Below are 19,507 nucleotides of genomic sequence, written 5' to 3'. Positions count from 1 at the left end.
GTTACTGACCAGACACTCTATATCAGTGATGGCTGTTTACTGCAGAGTGGAGGGACTGGGAGACCCATGTTACTGACCAGACACTCTATATCAGTGATGGCTGTTTACTGCAGAGTGGAGGGACTGGGAGACCCATGTTACTGACCAGACACTCTGTATCAGTGATGGCTGTTTACTGCAGAGTGGAGGGACTGAGAGACCCATGTTACTGACCAGGCACTCTATATCAGTAATGGCTGTTTACTGCAGAGTGGAGGGACTTAGAGACCCATGTTACTGACCAGACACTCTGTATCAGTGATGACTGTTTACTGCAGAGTGGAGGGACTGAGAGACCCATGTTACTGACCAGACACTCTATATCAGTGATGGCTGTTTACTGCAGAGTGGAGGGACTGAGAGACCCATGTTACTGACCAGACACTATATCAGTGATGACTGTTTACTGTAGAGTGGAGGGACTGAGAGACCCATGTTACTGACCAGACACTCTATATCAGTGATGGCTGTTTACTGCAGAGTGGAGGGACTGGGAGACCCATGTTACTGACCAGGCACTCTATATCAGTAATGGCTGTTTACTGCAGAGTGGAGGGACTTAGAGACCCATGTTACTGACCAGACACTCTATATCAGTGATGGCTGTTTACTGCAGAGCAGGAGGGACTGAGAGACCCATGTTACTGACCAGACACTCTATATCAGTGATGGCTGTTTACTGCAGAGCAGGAGGGACTGAGAGACCCATGTTACTGACCAGACACTCTATATCAGTGATGGCTGTTTACTGCAGAGTGGAGGGACTGGGAGACCCATGTTACTGACCAGACACTCTATATCAGTGATGGCTGTTTACTGCAGAGTGGAGGGACTGGGAGACCCATGTTACTGACCAGACACTCTATATCAGTGATGGCTGTTTACTGCAGAGTGGAGGGACTGGGAGACCCATGTTACTGACCAGACACTCTATATCAGTGATGACTGTTTACTGCAGAGTGGAGGGACTGGGAGACCCATGTTACTGACCAGACACTCTATATCAGTGATGGCTGTTTACTGCAGAGTGGAGGGACTGGGAGACCCATGTTACTGACCAGACACTCTATATCAGTGATGTCTGTTTACTGCAGAGTGGAGGGACTGGGAGACCCATGTTACTGACCAAACACTATATCAGTGATGGCTGTCGGAATGTAGAGCTATCTAACACTTATTTTAACAAAATAATACCACTTTCAGCACCTTTTAAAATTGTTATCCGTGTACAGGAGTTGTATATTATGTTTGTTTGTTTGTTTGTTTGTTTGTTTTATCTCGTGTTTTTAAGTTTTGCATCTGCAGTGACACGGCATGAGTGAATCAACAACTGGACTGAAAGAGGAGACGGACTTGCTGCATAATACTAAGTTTAATCAAAGGTTAAGTTTCAAGTTCAAACAGGTTGGCAAGTTAAATACTTGTAGATATTATATTATATATATATATCTATTTAATATATATAATATTATATTTCCATGGACTAGAGTACAGGGTAAGGATAATGTTTTAAGCAAAAGTCAAACCAGAAGATCAAACATACTTATTGATGGATGAATGTTTTTCTTTTGTTTTGTTATTTTAATAAATTGACTACATTTCAAGGTTTACTTCGTAGAATGAATGCACAGTTTCAACGTACAGTAAGCGACTGTCGAAATACATGACATGGAATACATGAATAGCTAAATGGAAAGTCTTTGGGAACTAAGTTCCATAGCAGCTTTGAAACATGTGATTGTTATACGTCACAAAATCAAGGAGAGTAAGACGGGAAGTGGTACAACTTTGACTTGCGACGAGCGGCTCAAGTCTCGGTTCAAAGCCTAACACAAGTGCAAACAGTCACAACCAACCTAACTCCACAGTGGCATAACTGAGGAAGGAAAAGTGCTTACATAGCGGTATTTTCAAGAAATATCAGGAATCGGGAATGAGCTAAAAAGCATGTGGCTGATGTCGACAGACGTGATTATTAGAACTGGAATACTTGTAATTCAGAGTTTACAGAGGAGTAGAGATAGAGATAGCCATTTCCGTAGTATCGTATTCGCCAGCAAACTGTAGTGACGTCATTGCTGTCTAAATCTACTGTACATCTATAAGATAGTCTTTGTGGTTCAGAGCCTCTCGTTGCACTGAAGTAATGTAATCTACTGAGTGCTTTAGATACCCCCCGCCCCCCCCCCCCCCCCCCATGCTTGTGCCGCTGCTAAATCGAGAGGAAAGAGACCCAGACGCTGATTGATATCGTCTGTGACGGGTCGGGGGACAGGTGGTGGTTTGACATGCTCTTTTTAAAAGTGCAGGGCAGGAACACAGCTGTAGTGGAGCGACCCCTCGTTCAGGAGGAGGGCCCATCCGGGGCCCTCAGATGACCTCTGGAGAGAGGACGGGAGAGAGAGGCCCTCAGATGACCTCTGGAGACGGGAGAGAGAGAGACAAGATGTCAACATTAGTTGACACATTTTAAAGAAGTTAAAATGTGAATTGAAAGAACTAATGTAAAAGCTAAATGTGTTTCAATTTTGGGAGTTAAATGATGGAATAGAGATTTTAAAAAGCCTTAAAAGATAAAATAATTCAGGAGTACAGTTTTGAGTAAAACATCAAACATTTGTTTTTTTTCCTTTAAAGAAATTATATCTTGCAGCATATTTTAAGTTTTTCTTTCTTATATTAAAATATATTTAGTTTTTAAGAATTTGTAAAGGATAGGCAAAAACAAGCATGTGCTTCAGCCTATTCCTTTTTTTTGGTCCTTGATTTTGGATTTTGTGTGTGAGCTTGCCTTGAATAATGTACATTTGTGATTTTCAATTTTTTTTTTAATTTCTTTGCAAGTCCACAGGTGTGTTTGATGTCTGTAAACAAGACCCAATAATAAACTTCATTCATTCATTCATTCAATTGTGATAATCGTAGCCGTTTGAGGGGAAATACTTTTATATAAAGAGTCTTCATATTATCTATGCCATTCCTTTCACATATACCAAAATACTATCTCAATATATAATAATAATAATAATAATAACATTAATAACTATTTGTATAGCACCTTTCATACAAGAATTGCAGCTCAAAGTGCTTTACAGCAGACATCAAATCTAAAATGTTCACATTAGGATCTAGCATCCCAATAGGCCACTTTGTTTATGGTTTGATTCTATGGCATAAAATTACATATAAAACATATAAAATAAGCATAAAAAAGATAGCAGCAAGGTAAGGCAAATCACAGTTTGATTCATTTTTTAAATAGGCAATAATAAAAATAGAATAGACAGAGTAAAAAGGTGCAGTACAAATAGTTAATAAAAATAGAATAGACAATATATCATATATATTATAGAGGCAGAGGCAGGGATAAATAGGGGCAGACAGACCCCCTTGTCATCCATAGTTTTTATATTTATTTAAAATAATTGCCAGTGTTCTTTGTTACTACCACTCCCAGCTGTTTAAAGGAACCCATTGCTGCTCTAAATAGCAAATGTGCGTATGAAAGGCTTCGAGCGGTCTCAGTGATTGGGAACAGTTCACTTTTTGACTAATTTAACTCATGACCAGAAATCTCATGTTGAGGATGGGGACTTCTAGGGATTTGTTACATACAAAAGTAGGTCATCTGCATACAAAGACACTCTTGTTTTCCCTGCCTCCTCTATGAACTCCCTCGTAACGCTCTAGGGAGCACACAGCAGTGACCAAAGGCTCAATAGCAAGAACAAATAAAAGTGGTGAAAGGGGGCAATCCTGCCTCGTCCCCCATATTTCCCAGCCCAATACTGTACATGTGCAACCTCTTTCTCACCTGTTCGATGGTGCGTCTGGATCTCCTCCAAGCCTGTGAGTGTTCGGAGTGACCTGCGCTCTTTGAAGGCTACGGCAGGCACCATGTCCTCCATCCCGTTCAGGCTCAGTTGAGAAGGCTTGGTCACCACCGGAAGCCTGGCTGATTCCTCGATGGTGCAATTCTGCGCAGGCTCTGTGTTTTCCTTTGGTTTGGCGTCATTTGGCAAGAGCCTCACTGGTGAAGATTTCTGCAAAACAAAAATACAACAAGTTTGGTCACGGCTAGACTCTTCTCTTCAGACTAGGGGTGGTGGTTAATGTTACATCGGAGGTCCTCAATGGCATCAAGTCAAGCGTTTTTTTTTATCCACTTTTTCTCCTTATTTTTAAATTTTTCTCCCATCCCAATTTCGCCTTGCCAATTCTCCCTTCAATTCTCCCCACCCCTGTCTCGAACGTTGCTAGACTATGCCTCCCACTGGTCGGCTGAAGTGAGGACCAAGCCTTGCATCACGTGTCCCCTCCGGTACACGAGGAGGCAGCTGTCACATCTTTTCACCTGAACAGCGCGATCTCTCAGCGGCGAGGAGTAACGCGTGGGAGGCTCACGCTGCTCACGCTGCCCCCGCTACTTCCTGATTCTGCTGTACAGGCGCACCAACCGACCTGTAGGAGTCGCCGTCCACAACGTACAATCCCCACCCACCAGCTTTCCCACCCCTAACACTGCCAATTGTGTTAGTATGAACGACCAGCCAAGCTGGTAGCAACGCAGAGAGCGCCCACTGCGCCACTTAGCCGCCCCAAGTCAAGCGTTCTTTTATTAATCCCTTTAATAAAGGTAGGGTAGGTAGTGGTACACAGATAATAGAATAATAATAGATAGAATAATAGAACAACGTGTAAGTAATAATGACAATAGTGATAACCGTAGTGAACAGTAGCGGGTGGCAGGATTTAATCAGACAGTAATAATACTAATGATGGTATACATCAGTGGTCGGCAATTAAGTTTGGCCTCAGGCCAAATTTTTTCCAAGCCATTATATGGTGGGCCAGAACCAAAAACAATGGCTAATTTAATAAATTGATAGTGAATTTTTTTTAACTCTGTGACATACCACCTTATAACGAAGACATACGTGGATAGGGCTAATGAGCTAAACCAGTTGTACAACGGGTTTGACACGGCGGCCCCTGCTAGTCTCTGTCCCTTATTCTGTTATTATTAAAGAGTCAGATAGTCCTAACAGTTCTCAAGTTCACCAGCCGTTAGTTCTCCAGCAATCGACAGCAGTCTGCCCACGGTTGTGTAGCCTGATGGCTACCGACACGTAGGACTGGCCATGGCGGGTTGTGGTGTGTCGTGGGGGGATGAGTCTATGGCATGAATATACTGAGTGTCTGATCTCACCTGATCGGCAGGATCAGTTTTCCTAGTTCTCCGCATGATCTCCTCCAGTCGCTGTTAAAAAAAAAAAAAAAAAAAAAAAAAAAAAAATCTGTCATGGTTGGATTTCAATTACCACATCTTGTCAATGAGTCTTATTCCAGCCATTTTACCATTTAAAAGAATCAATGTAGTATAATAGTACGGCGCTCACCCGGGGTCAACTGAGATTTTTTTTTAATATAAATATGTAATGGTTACACATTTTTGTGTGATTCGTGTGGGCATGGATTTGTTATCTGAGGGCACGGTTTGCAAAAACATGGGCAGGGGCGCTCTGTATAGTAGCTATAGTAGCTACTTTTTTGATGAGGCTCAAAAAGGCAGGTGCTCAGGCACCCCTTGGCCTCTATGTGTGCACGTGCCTGCCTCCAATGTACAGTTTCTACGCCAAATGTATATACACTCCTTTTCTGGACACTTTTGTATCACAAACAGTACTGTATTTGCAAATCTGATATGTCATAAATGTATAGATGTAGCAGTACTGTCTATCTGTATGTCATGTATGTCATATATGTTATGATGAATTGAAAATGGGGGACCCTGGTGTAAACAAGACGAAAGTCTTTCTCTGGTCTGCATCCCCTTAACAATTGTATGTATTGAGATGTACTGTACTGTACCCATTCTGCAATCTGTTAATAAACTTTTCAATCAATTCAATCAATCAGCTATAGTTTGTAAAGTGAACATGTTAAAGATCCTCTCCGCTCTTCTGTGGTTAACTCCTCTTGGAGGTGTGTCTTCTGACGATACAGAGTGTTGTTTGTGCAGCATTTGTCACCAGAGCACCTCCTTCCCCTGGAGAGAGAGATCTTCTCTGTATCTCCCAGAAGTCTGAGTTGAATGTGTGATGTAAAGGTGTATAGATGCTACTATAAAATGTTCAGGAGTTTAGTGAACAATTTGGTGGAAAAAAACATTAATACAAATTGTTATTGAATATAGTAGACATGTTAAGGGTTTAAAATACATCTGGAGGGAATCGTTAACCATCCTTTGATCTTTTCATTCGTCACACTATCTTCTCAAACGTCACGTCACCTTTCTCCTCGCTTGGCGAGCCACCTCCTCTTTCTGGGCAAGTACTTCTCTCTCTCGCCTCAACTGCTCCTCCTTCTCCCGCTCTCTCGCCTGCTCCTCTCCTCTCTGTTAGAGAAAGAGGGTAGAGGACATTTAGGTACATATGCAGGTAACTCGGGTGAGGGTTAAAGGATTTGGGTAGAATACAATGTGTTTACGTGCACATTTAATGTTCCAATATCATTCAGGACACTTGAGTATTCTGTCTGAGAGGGTGAATGTTAGGCTATGTTCACACTGCAAGCCGTAGTGCTCGATTTAGATTTATTCCTCAGCTCCTGAACTGACCCGCATGCGCAAATGAACAATAACGATGATGAAAGTAAACATGGAGGACACTGAGGTCACAGTTTATGGTTTGATTTATAAGTTGATGTGCAGTGGAGGACAGCTAATTAGTGAGCAGATGATAATGGGGGCGAGGAGAAGAAAGAGACATTTCTTCTTTCGATATGCTTTCAAACACAGATATGATACGTCCCCTCAAGTTTTGCTTGTACAGAAGTATCACCCCAAACACCTCACTGTCCCTCCACTGACCACCTCCATCACAGCTGTCTTCCATGTTTGTATCCACTGACCACCTCCATCACAGCTGTCTTCCATGTTTGTATCCACTGACCGCCTCCATCACAGCTGTCTTCATGTTTGTTCACACAGAGTGACTCCCGCCACAGAATTTTGAAGAATGTCAATCTAGGGTGAACTAAAAGTTGCATGAATTCTGTTCAGACTGAGGTCGCATTGCAAAAAATCTCATCTGTATCTGATTTAGGACCACATATATGAAAGTGGCCCAAATCATAATTGAAGAGATCAAATGCCATGTGACTTTTGCTGTTCACGCCGTTGTGAAACAAAAAACGATCCGAGTCACATTGGCCTGCAGTCTGAACGTAGCCTAAATGACAGATCCCATTCCTAATAACCAGGATAAGATCATATCCCAAATATGTGAAAGGTGAATATGAGGATATATGTCGTGGGATATGCCGATATTAGCCTGGACACTGACGCATGTAAACACCCTCAGTCTGTCTGCGGTTGGTTTCTGGTTAGCAAGTTTCCATTGTATTACTAGCAACATTCAGTTTCTTAACGTATACGGGTAAATTGGTAATCAGGATATGAAAATGTATATAAACACCTAAGACTTTAACCTGGATATGACCTAGTATCCAGAATATTAATGTGCATATATATCTTCTTAGAATAGACATTATGTTGGAGATGGACTTATGATGATCTGTTACATACAAAAGTAGGTCATCTGCATACAACGACACTGTTTTCTACACCTCCTACACTTCCCTCATAACCCTCCAGGGAGCGCAAAAAGCAATGGCCAACGGCTCGATAGCAAGAACAAATAAAAGTGGGGAAAGGGGGCACCCCTTCCTGATAAACTCCATACATTTAGTGGGACTAGTTCCCTCCGGGATGCCGGTGAAGCTCAAGCTGCTGTCTACTCCTGCTTTCAAGATTATCCCTCAGAGGCTCCGCCTCTTTCATCCCGACCTGTCAATCTGCTCCAATTGTTGAATGCGTTCAAGGGCATCCATGAGACATCGAGCTCCTTTATCTCTCGATACTTGAAATAGCCTTGAACTAACCTTCTTACTGTCTTCTACTCTCATGCACTCTTCCACCAATTAATCTTCCTTGTTTATATTACTTCCTACTATACGAATATGTCTCTACAACGATGCACTCAACACTGCAGCACCCAAGTGTCAGCACTGTTTGATGAACATTGTTACTCAGCTGATAGAGTTGTACCCTTCCTGCTGACTTGTCGTACAGAACCTGTAAGTCGCTTTGGATAAAAGCATCAGCTAAATTACTAAATGTAAATGTTGATAACAAACTTCTTGTTGTTTCCGAACCTATGGCCTCGATTTCTTGTCTCAAAATGTAATACCAATTTCGCAACCATACCAGCAAGAAAATTCAATAAACACATACTGTAGCTACACAGAACTGGCGGCTGCACTTGTGCGCCAATTTTAATTATCGTGCGTTCCGTACAAGCTCGCCAGACGCACCAAGCTCCCGGTAGCCCCGCAACAAACGATGACTTGAATACAAAAACATTTCATGTATTTAATATTATTTAATCTCCCTGGCTGCCCCCCCCCCCCCAAATTTAATACCTGTGCAAATTCAATTTAAGTATTTTTAATACCTTTTAAGACTTTTTAATACCTCGCAGATACGCCGTGTTAGAATGTGCAATATGAAAATGGGAGCCCTTCATCCACTGTGTCTCCTCCATACCATATGATTTTATTCTTCCTAAATTCAACTCACTAATGGGCACAAATACTTTTTTATATTCTGCAGCATTGGAGTGGAACAAGCTTCCAGTGGCCCTGAAAAACATCGAAGAGGGGGGAAGCTTTAGACGTGCCACAAAGAAATGGCTAGCCAGTGTAATGTAGAGTAGTAGCCACGTCTAGGAAGGAGAGGGTAGTATCTGTTAGTCTGTTGATAGTATATGTAGAAGTGAAATACAGGTTAATGTTTTATGGGGTTGCTATATGTTTTTATTATGATCTATGTTTTATTGTGATGCTCTATGTTTTATTATGATGCTCTATGTTTTATTATGATGCTCTATGTTTTATGATGTCTGTCCATGTCCAAAATCAGGGACCATGATGGAAATAAGTGCAGCACTTTCTCACGTTTTTATCCCTTGGATGCTGTCTTTTACTCCACAATAAAAATCAATCAATCAATCAAACCAGGGGAGGAACCGGAGGTGTCCTCATCGCTCACCTGTTTCTGGAGGAGGGCAGCCTCCATGGCAGCTCGAGCTCTCTCCTCCTCGGCCTGTTTCTTCTCCTCCTCCTCCCTGCTCCTCTTCTGCTCTATCAGCCGCCGAGCCTCCGCCTGCAGCCGCGCGCGCTCCTCCGCCCTCCTCTGCTCCAGCTCCTCCAGGCAGCGCCTAGTGGCCACACACAACACCACACCACAGTCTCAGCACTGATCTCCGCCTAGTGGCCACACACAGCATCACACCACAGTCTCAGCACTGATCTCCGCCTAGTGGCCACACACAACACCACACCACAGTCTCAGCACTGATCTCCGCCTAGTGGCCACACACAGCATCACACCACAGTCTCAGCACTGATCTCCGCCTAGTGGCCACACACAACACCACACCACAGTCTCAGCACTGATCTCCGCCTAGTGGCCACACACAGCATCACACCACAGTCTCAGCACTGATCTCCGCCTAGTGGCCACACACAGCATCACACCACAGTCTCAGCACTGATCTCCGCCTAGTGGCCACACACAGCATCACACCACAGTCTCAGCACTGATCTCCGCCTAGTGGCCACACACAACACCACACCACAGTCTCAGCACTGATCTCGACAACAACATGATTCCACAAAGGCGTTGTTGTCCAGTAGTGGGGGTGAGGCAAAAACTCACAAGATTACTATTCTGGTCACTGGAAACTATTCGAATACTAATCGACCCCCCCCCCCCTCCCAACATACGATTTAGTTTTTAGTACTTACGTTTTTACAGAACAATTTTATCATGGATGAACAAAACGTTCAATGCGAATGGTTGATTTGAATTTCAAGAACTTTTTAAGCAGCTTGTTAAAAATGGGCTGTTTTCAAGTAATTCCAGGCCTTGACTTTTTTTGGTAAAAAATCAAGCACTTTAAGCACTTCAAGGACCTTGTGCGAACCCTGAGTATAGTACATGGCACTAACACTGCCAGGGTTAGGGGGGGGGGGGGGGGGGGTGCTGGAGACATGATCCAGAGAGACTCCCTGGGAAATCTGCACATGCAGAGTTTGGGGAGAAGGTGCGGGAAGGCGACTATAGCTCGCCAGAGAAAGTGCAGATCGACTTGGGACTGGTCCCTGCGTGTTCAGGAGACTCAGGCGTATAAAGGTCTATTGGATCATGTCTCCAGCGCCCCCACAGCCGTAGCTACGACCACTTAGGTCAAGACTCTCATCAACATTCATTCATTTTATCCATAGATATATATCATTAGATGATTCACCCGCGCTGCTGGCCAATGGAGACCGACGTTGCCACATGGCGGCCATCTTGCGTGGGTGGAGCACGCCCACTCATAACATGTATGTCTATGGTGCATGTACTATTGAAATAACCATAGCTTGCTAAATTCTCAACCGTTTGGTTTGTTAAAAACGTCAGAGATGTAGTTATCATACTGCATACTTATAAATATAATGGACTTTGATATGAAAAAAAAAAATCTTCCAAGCAAGAATCATAGCCATGTTAATAACGTTTGTAATAAACCAAACCGTTTGTAAATCGGTAAAGATTTCAGCGAGTTAAGAGTATTTTTGTTTTTGCAGATCATCACCTTAAAGCAGTCGTCCACTCAAGCAAGATGGCCGCCGGTGAACTACGAGGGAGACTCCGCCTTGAGCCATCTAGTGTTTATATATATATATATCTATGATTTGATCCCCCGTGCTCTAGTATCTAGACGTGGTCTCTTCTGCTGAGAGGCTGTGTGTGGTCCTAGTGCCAGAAGAGTTTGTTCACGCTCACCTCTCCGCCTCCTCCCGCTCACGCTGTTCCTGCTCCTCCCTCTCCTTCCGCAGGCGCGCCTCTCTCCTCTTCTCCGCCAGGAGGCGCGAGGCCTCCTCCCGGTCCGTGGTCCCGGCCGAGGGCCTGCTCATGACTCCAGAGAGAGGAGGAAGAGGAGGAGCAGCAGGGAGAGGAGGAGGAGAGGGACCTGGGGGATGCACCTGAAAGGAACCTGAGGAGAGGAGAGATATCCGCTACAATTGACCCGTCTCAAGCCCCGCCCTCTCTCTTTCTTCTCGATCCTCCAATCACGACCGTTGCTTCCTTAGACAAACCTTTTTTTAGTTTGGGAAGCAACGGTTGCGATTGGAAGATGGAAGAGTGGGCGGGGCTTGAGATAGATCAGTTACAGGTGCACCGATAACACTTTTAGCTGACTAAGCAAGTATGAGTTAAAACAATCGGCGCAATACTCATTACTGGTGTCAGTACACCATCGGCAGCTAGAACATACAAATAACAGTACAATACCAAACAATGCAAATACTGTAGTATGTATTATATTGTTTACACTGTTTATTTGTTCTCATATTTTTATATTCAGATTTAATTTTATATTTATGTCTTTTCTACTATTACCCTGCCCATACCTGTACCCCCCCTCCCCCCTCCCCCATGCTGCTATGACGCCCACATTTCCCCAAGGGGATCAATAAAGGAATAATACTATTACTTATCTTATCTTATGTCCTACAAATGCTGGTTTTGCTGTATTGCTTTTCTTTAACCCTTTCACTACCACACTACAGAAGGTTAACCCTTTCACTACCACACAGAAACTGTCTGCAGTGTGGTAGTGAAAGGGTTAATGTGGTAACATTGACTGTGTATTTCATAATCAATATGTCTGTAAATAGAAAATATATGCAAAAGCCTTGTGTGCCGTTTGGAACAAACTGAGTCTCAATTTTCAGTGCTAAATAAAGAACCATTCTAGAGACAGTTGCATCAGCAGACCAGCCCAAACTTGATAACAGCAGGAACAGTCACTCAACCCCCCACTCAAGCAACGGCTAATCTATAGAACAAACAACACCTTTCCATGGGGTGACAGTTGCACCAAGAAGCAAGAGGCTAAATGAAACAATTATAGATTAGAGACAAAACACACTGTTACATCATCACTGAAACTGCAAATATCTGTTTATAATGGTTAATTCAAAGAATGCCTTAAGTACATATATGACTAGAATGATTAGATCTTCCCACGCTCAGAGTGGAAATCTGTTGACTGTAAATTCTATGTTAATGTAGGTGATCACACCCCACTGGGGCCAAGAGGGCAGACCAGCACAGACTTGTTAAGAGCAGAATGTATTTACAGTATGTTAGACTGGAACTAATTCAAACAATATCATATTAAAAGGTAACTGACATATTAGATAAAAGAATATTTGAATGTCATTTAGAATGTCACCTGGTTATGAAAGTAATAGTGTTATTTCACTCTTGTTATAAATCCTGGTATATTTATCACAGTTATATTACAAAGTTTCAGTCTGGTAAATAAAGGTTGGTGCTGTCTCCTGTGATGTTTGGTATCAGCCTAGAAGCAATGACTGTACTGGGGTGCTATTAGAGATCTATAGGTCATTGCATGAACCATGTACATTGGAAAATCAAAATGGTACACCAAGGAATGTTTTTTTTTTTTTGATCAAATTTTTTTATTGACATTCTCACGAAACAAGACAACACATTAACCACAATCACAATACATAACAAAAACAATAATAATAATGACTAACAATTATACAGACAAAAGAAAAGAAACCAGAGTTCAACCTACTAAATTAATTCCAAGGGGTACTATCTAATAAATGGTCTTTCCCAGTGTTCAGTCCCGATTCCCGGCCGTGTGACCCCATATTAATAAAACGTACATCTCCAACCCACCACAAGGACCATTTTTTGGGGGAACACGACCTGAAACCAGAGCAATGAACCTTCATGAAAAAAACAAAAACCTGTAGGTGTTCCATAGACTCACAGAGACCGTGTAAAAGTGGCCAAACAGTGAAGAACTAGTTAAATAGCTGCCCCCCCATAATATCCCCAGCTAAACTCAAGATGACAAGACAAGGGACAAGACAGACAAAAACACTTCCTCCTCCCCCTCCCAAGAGACCGCCGGACTCACCCGAACACGCACCCCAACCCCGCTCAGCCGCACACTGCGGTCTTTACCTTCTCAGCTGCTGCGAACCACAGGTCAATTCCAGCCTGCCCCACCCCAATCACCCGGGCTGTGGATATCTCAAGATAAATCACATCCAATAGAGTTAGGGACCAGTTAATCATTGTAAGCTTCTCAGGCTCCTTCCATCTCATTGCTATTAGCTTCTTCGCTGCTGTGACGCCCGCTAGGACAACCCTTTTCAGTTGTACGGACGCGGGTAGTGTCGTTATATCGTTCAGGAGTAGCGTAACAGCTGAGAATGGGATAGTTAAGCCACACAGATCTGAAAGTTTGTCCGTTATTGACCTCCAGAAGCGGGCCACTGGTGGGCAATCCCAATACATATGCATATAAGTGCCAGTGGCCTTTTGAGAGCACAAAGTGCACCGAGAGTCGGTTATCAGTCCCATAGCAAATAGCTTCCTAGGTGTAAGATAGGTCCTATGAATATAATTAAAATTAATTTGCTGGTGATTGGGGTTGCGGGAAGATAATGCCACATTTGCCCAAACATCATCCCAGTCAAACTCGGGGTCCAACTCCGGGATATCCACACGCCAGATTGTATCCAATGATAAATTTTTATACGTGGATTGAATTAAGAGCGTATAAAAGTCGGAGACAAACCCTCTGGATGTCGTCCTGTCCACTATGAGCCTGAGGAAGGGGTGTGGGTGCAAGGCTTGAGCCCACGGTACGCCATGCGCCCTCAGTGCTGACCTTAGTTGAAGGTAAAGAAAGAAGGACTCGCCGGGAAGATCATAAAATTCTCTTAAGTCCTGAAACGCACGGAGGCCGTTCTTATCATAAATATCCTCCAGAGTATGCACTCCCCTCCTTTGCCATTGAGGAATATTAACCGGCTTGTGTCCAACAAGTAATTGCTGGTTATTAAAAATTGGAGAGTCCAGGTGCCAAGGGCATTTAACCCCACACGACCTCTGTACATTACGCCACGTTTGGATCACGTGAGTTATGATCGGTCCATACCTCAGCCGGCATTTCGCAATAGAGACAGTGGAGTACACTACATCCTGCAATCTTAGCGGAGACACCGCCGCCGCTTCTAAGGAGCGCCACGATACAGCCTCTACAGGGTCTAGCCAGCACATCAGAGGTCTCAGTGAAAAGGACCAGAAATAAAGTTTAAAATCAGGGATTGCGAGGCCCCCATCTTGTTTCCTACGTTGAGTAGTAGCCCTTTTGATTCTCGGGCGTTTGTTATTCCAGACAAACTTAGATACCATCGATTGTACCTTGCGCCAGTGGTCTATTGGAGGGGGCAGGGGGAGCATTGAGCTAATAAAATTTATCCTAGGCAGGATGTTCATTTTGATTATGGAAGCCCGGGCTTGTAAGGAGTTAGGAAGGGACGACCACCTGTCTAGATCCTGGCGTATTTTATCATAAGTACCCGTGAAGTTGTACTTAGTAGTTTGGTTCAGCGTGGGGAATATCTCTATGCCCAGGTATTTAAAATGTTCTACTATGGGGATATCAGCTGGTAGTCGTACCGCCTTGGCCAGTTCATTAAGAGGTAGGCAGGCTGATTTGTTCCAGTTAATCTTAAAACCTGACAATTTACCAAAGTCGTCGATTATCCTCAATAATTTTGTGGCCGACCGGGAGGGGTCGTCCATGAAAATCAGCAGGTCATCCGCATAGAGAGCAATTTTGTGTGGAGTATTGTTGACCATTATGGGGACGATGTCCTCCGATTGCCTAATAAATTGGGCCAAAGGTTCGAGGGAAAGCGCGAACAATCCCGGGCTCAGAGGGCAACCCTGTCTAGAAGATCTGGAGACTGGAAAGAGTGTGGAACAGTTTTTGCCTGTCAGTATCATCGCAGACGGCGAGGCATACAGGACTTTAATCATATGAATAAAACTCTTTCCAAGACCCATGACCTCAAGTACCTTCCACAGGTATGACCACTCAAGTCTGTCAAACGCCTTCAATGGCATCCAAAGACAGAACTGTGGATGGAGTTGTATTGTCTTTACTGTTATCGATTACATGCAACAGCCTCCTAAGATTATCTGCAGCCAGACGCCCCGGGATAAAACCAGTTTGATCGCAGTGTACCAATACAGGCATAAATCTCTGCAGGCGACGGGCCAGCACCTTGGCAAACACCTTTAAATCGGCCCCGAGAAGACTCAAGGGTCTATAGCTACCACAATCATTGGGATCTTTGTCCTTTTTGAGAAGTAAAGAAATCAACGCCATATTGACATCTCTTGAGAACTCCCCTTGTTCGATAGCGTAATTGATCATATCGAGCATCAATGGACCCAGTTGGTCCCAGAAAGCTAAATACACTTCGGGTGGAATACCATCCCAGCCTGGCGCCTTACCCCTCTGCATTTCAACAATAGTCTCCCTCAATTCTACGAGAGTAATCGGTCTCCCCAGTTCCTTGGCCTCTTCCTCAGAAATGTGGGGTATCTCAAGCCCGCCGATGAACGATTCAAATCTAGAGTCATCCAGATTACCCTCTGAGCTATATAACTGTGAGTAAAACTCTTTAAAAGTGTCATTGATCTTTTTCGAATCAGTAGTGACTGCACCCTGGCTCGTCCTAATCGAGGGGATATCTGAGAAATGATCATTTGAGCGTATTTTCATTGCCAATAGATGGCTAGGTCTGGAGCCGTGAAAATAGTAATTTTGTCTTGTCCTATGTATCAAAAACTCAGACTGTTGTTTAAGTATGGAGTTTATTTCTTTTTTGACTATCTTACGTTGTGTGTTTAGTCGTTCATTATAGTCAGTTTGCAAGGATGCGTATAGGTCCGCATATAATGATTCCAGTCCTTCTAGCTTTTTTGACCGGGATTTTCGCAAATTGGAGGCAAATAGTGTGACATGACCCCTGATGAATCCTTTCAATGCGTTCCACAGGACCCTAGGGTCTTCTACTGTGCCAACGTTGATCTGCAAAAATTCTGCTAGTTTACTCCTGAACTCAGAACAGAAGTCATCGTTCTTTAGCAAGGTCGAATTAAAACGCCATCTGGGAGCTCTTGCGGAGAGCCTGCCAAAGGTTGCCGTAAGGAAAATCCCCTTGTGGTCTGAGAGAGCCAAGGGAACCAATGAGACATCGAAACTATCAAACATATTAGGGGACGCGAATGCATAGTCAATTCGAGAGAAGCTTTTGTGTCTGGCTGACAGGTGAGAGTAATCTCTGAGGGTGGGGTTGCATAAGCGCCAGAGGTCTGAGAGCCCCGTGTCTTTGGCCCACATCCTGAGGGCCTTAGAGGCCCGTTTCTGGTCGCTCGTTTCAGAGGTCCCAGACCTATCCATCTCCGCATCCCAGCACGCATTAAAATCGCCACCCACAATGAGAGCGTATCCATTAAGTTCCAACATATTCTTCGTGATTGTATTATAGAACGCTGAATCAAATGTGTTAGGAGCATACAATGCTATTATAGCCATCTTCCTATGCAAGAATTCAACTTTTGCTATAGTAATCCTTCCCTCCGTGTCCGACCATACATCCAAGATTTTGATATCAAGGTTACGTCTTGTAACTATGACTACTCCTTTCGTCTTATCATCGGCTGAGGATGCGGAGATAACGTGATATTGCCGATTTGCCAGTCTTGACACGTCACCTACCATTAAATGCGTCTCACTAAGGAGAGCAAGGTCAATATTTCTCCTCTTCAATAGCCAAATGACACTGGCACGCTTGTGTGGGGCGTTAAGCCCTCCTGCGTTCCAAATTAAAATATTCAATTTAGCCATGGTCGAGCTTGTATAAGTGCGTAGAGAACATACCCGTGCAGCCAGGCTGAGTACAGAGGTGCCGATCCCGGCGGGCCCGGACGGTCAATCCCAGGAGTTCAGAGGAGGAACACTTACACATATATAAGACAACAGTACATAGAACACATAAAAATACCACCCCAGCTACAGCCCCCCCCCCTTCTACTCTAAACCCTAACCCACCCGTCCTACTATAAGTTCCTCTATACCCACTCTCCAATCCCCACCCTATGCCCCACCCACTGAGGATGGTCATCTTCCTATCACTTCCCACTAGAGACATGGATCAATAAGACGCTTCCCACTCCCACCCCCCTCTAGTTAAACCCCTGAGTAAACCCCCACTAGTCCAATAAACACAAATAATAATAAAAATTAAATTCAATAAAGATATCGGTCGAAAACCACCTGAGCACTGGCCCTAACATAAGACAACCATAATGGTAAAAATAGCCATTATTAAATAATAACTCCACATCAACCTGCAACCATCTATTTCCGAATCTGCGCTTCAACGTCGCAATGTTATGGCCCAAATGGGTACAGGAAAATTCAAAACAAAATTAAATTAAAGCATCCCAGCCGATAGTCTAAGGCAGGATCGGGTCACAGGTTAATTGTGCAAAATTGTGTGAACAATGTCAATTAAACAATGACAAAAATAAGAAAGGGAAAAAAGGGGTTATGGTTAAAGTGCACCCCTGAAGCAGTCCCTCTGATCAGGCACAACGGCTGACATGACATAACCTATGTAAGAATCGACAATAATAGGAAAAGGAAAAAGAGGGTTATGGCTATAGTGCAAGCAAAGTTAAACTTGACCCAGCCTGTTATCACATATTTATGTATATTCGTTCGAGAGCCAACATGAACCTTGGCCCTAACATGACAGCTATAATGGAAAAATTAGCCATTATTATATAATTACTCAGCATCAACCTGTAACCATCTACCCTGGAGTCTGCATATTAATGTATCAACGTTATAGCATAAGTGCCTCACGGAAAATTCAAAACAAAATTAAGGCGAGTCAGTAGTTAGTCCAAGGTAGAACCGGATCACATTTAAATTGCTCATTCAAATGCCATTAAAACATATAGGAAAATTCAATACAAAATTAAATTAAAGCATCCCAGCCGATAGTCCAAGGCAGGTTCGGGTCACAGGTTAATTGCTCATTCAATTGCCCTTAAAACAGCGACACTAATTATTATACAATTACTCAGCATCAACCTGTAACCATCTACCCTGGAGTCTGCATATTAATGTATCAACGTTATAGCATAAGTGCCTCACGGAAAATTCAAAACAAAATTAAGGCGAGTCAGTAGTTAGTCCAAGGTAGAACCGGATCACATTTAAATCGCGCATATAGATGACACAAAAACAGCGACAATAGGAAAGAAAAAAAAAAAAGGAAGAGAGGGTAATGGCTAGAGTGCAAGCCATATAACCATATAGCCATTAAGTGCAAGCCATACCCGACCCAACCTGTTATCAAATATTGTTTATGCATATTCAACCGACCTTGGCATCTACTTTGGATCACCAAAGCTCAAAACAACCTGGATATAAAAATAAAAAGCATACCAGAAGTTAGTTAGGGACTCGGTCACTCTTGAACTGTGCAAACCAATGTCCCTTTGAACAGCAACAGCAACCAAAATACGTAACCATTAACGAATGTCTCAGCGCAGACCATAGTCGAAGCCCGCTGGCTAGCCCGAGGCTAGCGCGTAAGCTAGTGACGAATCCGGATAGCACGTTAGCCTACTATGTACATTGTTCAGCTAGCTCGTTAGCTTCCAAAGAGGCGATACACAAGTACGACCATGAGGTCAGCTTTAGCAAGTAACAGAAGTCATTGGGAAGCCCCGCTAGTTGGATGGGCAGAGGACAGTTAGCATGTCTGGGCATGACAGCAAGTGTTTGTGAATAGTCGACCTAATCAATGTATATAGGCCCAAACCGCCAAGTCACTCACCCTCCATAGATATCAAGCAACAGACTCGGGTGTCTTCGCGAGATATTCCTTCGCTTTAGCCAACGACCAAAACAAACGCTGACCACACCAAGGAATGTTAAAGTGTTTGATTCATTCAAAGGGGAGAAAATAAGCTCTCCCTCACAAAAGGGGACACATGCCACAGACCCCCTGGGCTGAGGAAACCAGCTCATCTCTGCCACAAACAACAGGAAGAATGCCATAGCAGCAAAGGAGGGGGCAGCAGGCCAGACCCCCCCCCCCCCTCTGTTGCTGCAGGCCAGTCCACACGACAGGAGATCTTGGGACAGACGGCCCCCCAAAGAAGATAACCAATTGGAGCATAACGCCATATATAGAATGTAACTGATTGGCTATGAATCAAGTCAACTTAATATATGGACGTGCTATTATTGGTTGATGCCATAGTATATAAACCAGAACGCATTGTTAGAGAGAGCAGGCCAGACAGATACCCGAAACCCCAGGGGGTGCTGGCCTCCCTGCTCCAGAGACTATGCTGTTTGCCATGATGTAAGTAGACCATGAAATCACTGTTTTGTTGTGATATAGTGTAAATGTATCTTAGACC

At 43.6% G+C, this 19,507-nt stretch overlaps 1 protein-coding gene across 1 annotated transcript in view; it reads right to left on the bottom strand.

The window, feature by feature from the left end:
• Positions 1 to 2,448: 2,448 nt before the first annotated feature.
• Positions 2,449 to 19,507, bottom strand: part of LOC311225097 (uncharacterized protein) — a gene marked incomplete at both ends in the record, with an annotated part of 41,952 nt that continues 24,893 nt past the window's right edge. Inside the window, 6 exons of the mRNA XM_084310302.1 lie at positions 2,449 to 2,459; positions 3,854 to 4,082; positions 5,249 to 5,299; positions 6,332 to 6,436; positions 9,152 to 9,320; positions 10,937 to 11,069. Of these exons, the coding sequence (XP_084166428.1) occupies positions 2,449 to 2,459; positions 3,854 to 4,082; positions 5,249 to 5,299; positions 6,332 to 6,436; positions 9,152 to 9,320; positions 10,937 to 11,069 (698 nt within the window). The remainder of the gene's footprint in view (positions 2,460 to 3,853; positions 4,083 to 5,248; positions 5,300 to 6,331; positions 6,437 to 9,151; positions 9,321 to 10,936; positions 11,070 to 19,507) is intronic.

This window comes from Notolepis coatsorum (assembly GCF_963971535.1).
Source record: "Notolepis coatsorum genome assembly, chromosome: 3".
Taxonomy (NCBI): Eukaryota; Metazoa; Chordata; class Actinopteri; order Aulopiformes; family Paralepididae; genus Notolepis; species Notolepis coatsorum.
The sequence above is the reverse complement of the archived record's forward strand: the minus strand, read 5'-3'. Positions and strand labels throughout refer to the sequence as shown.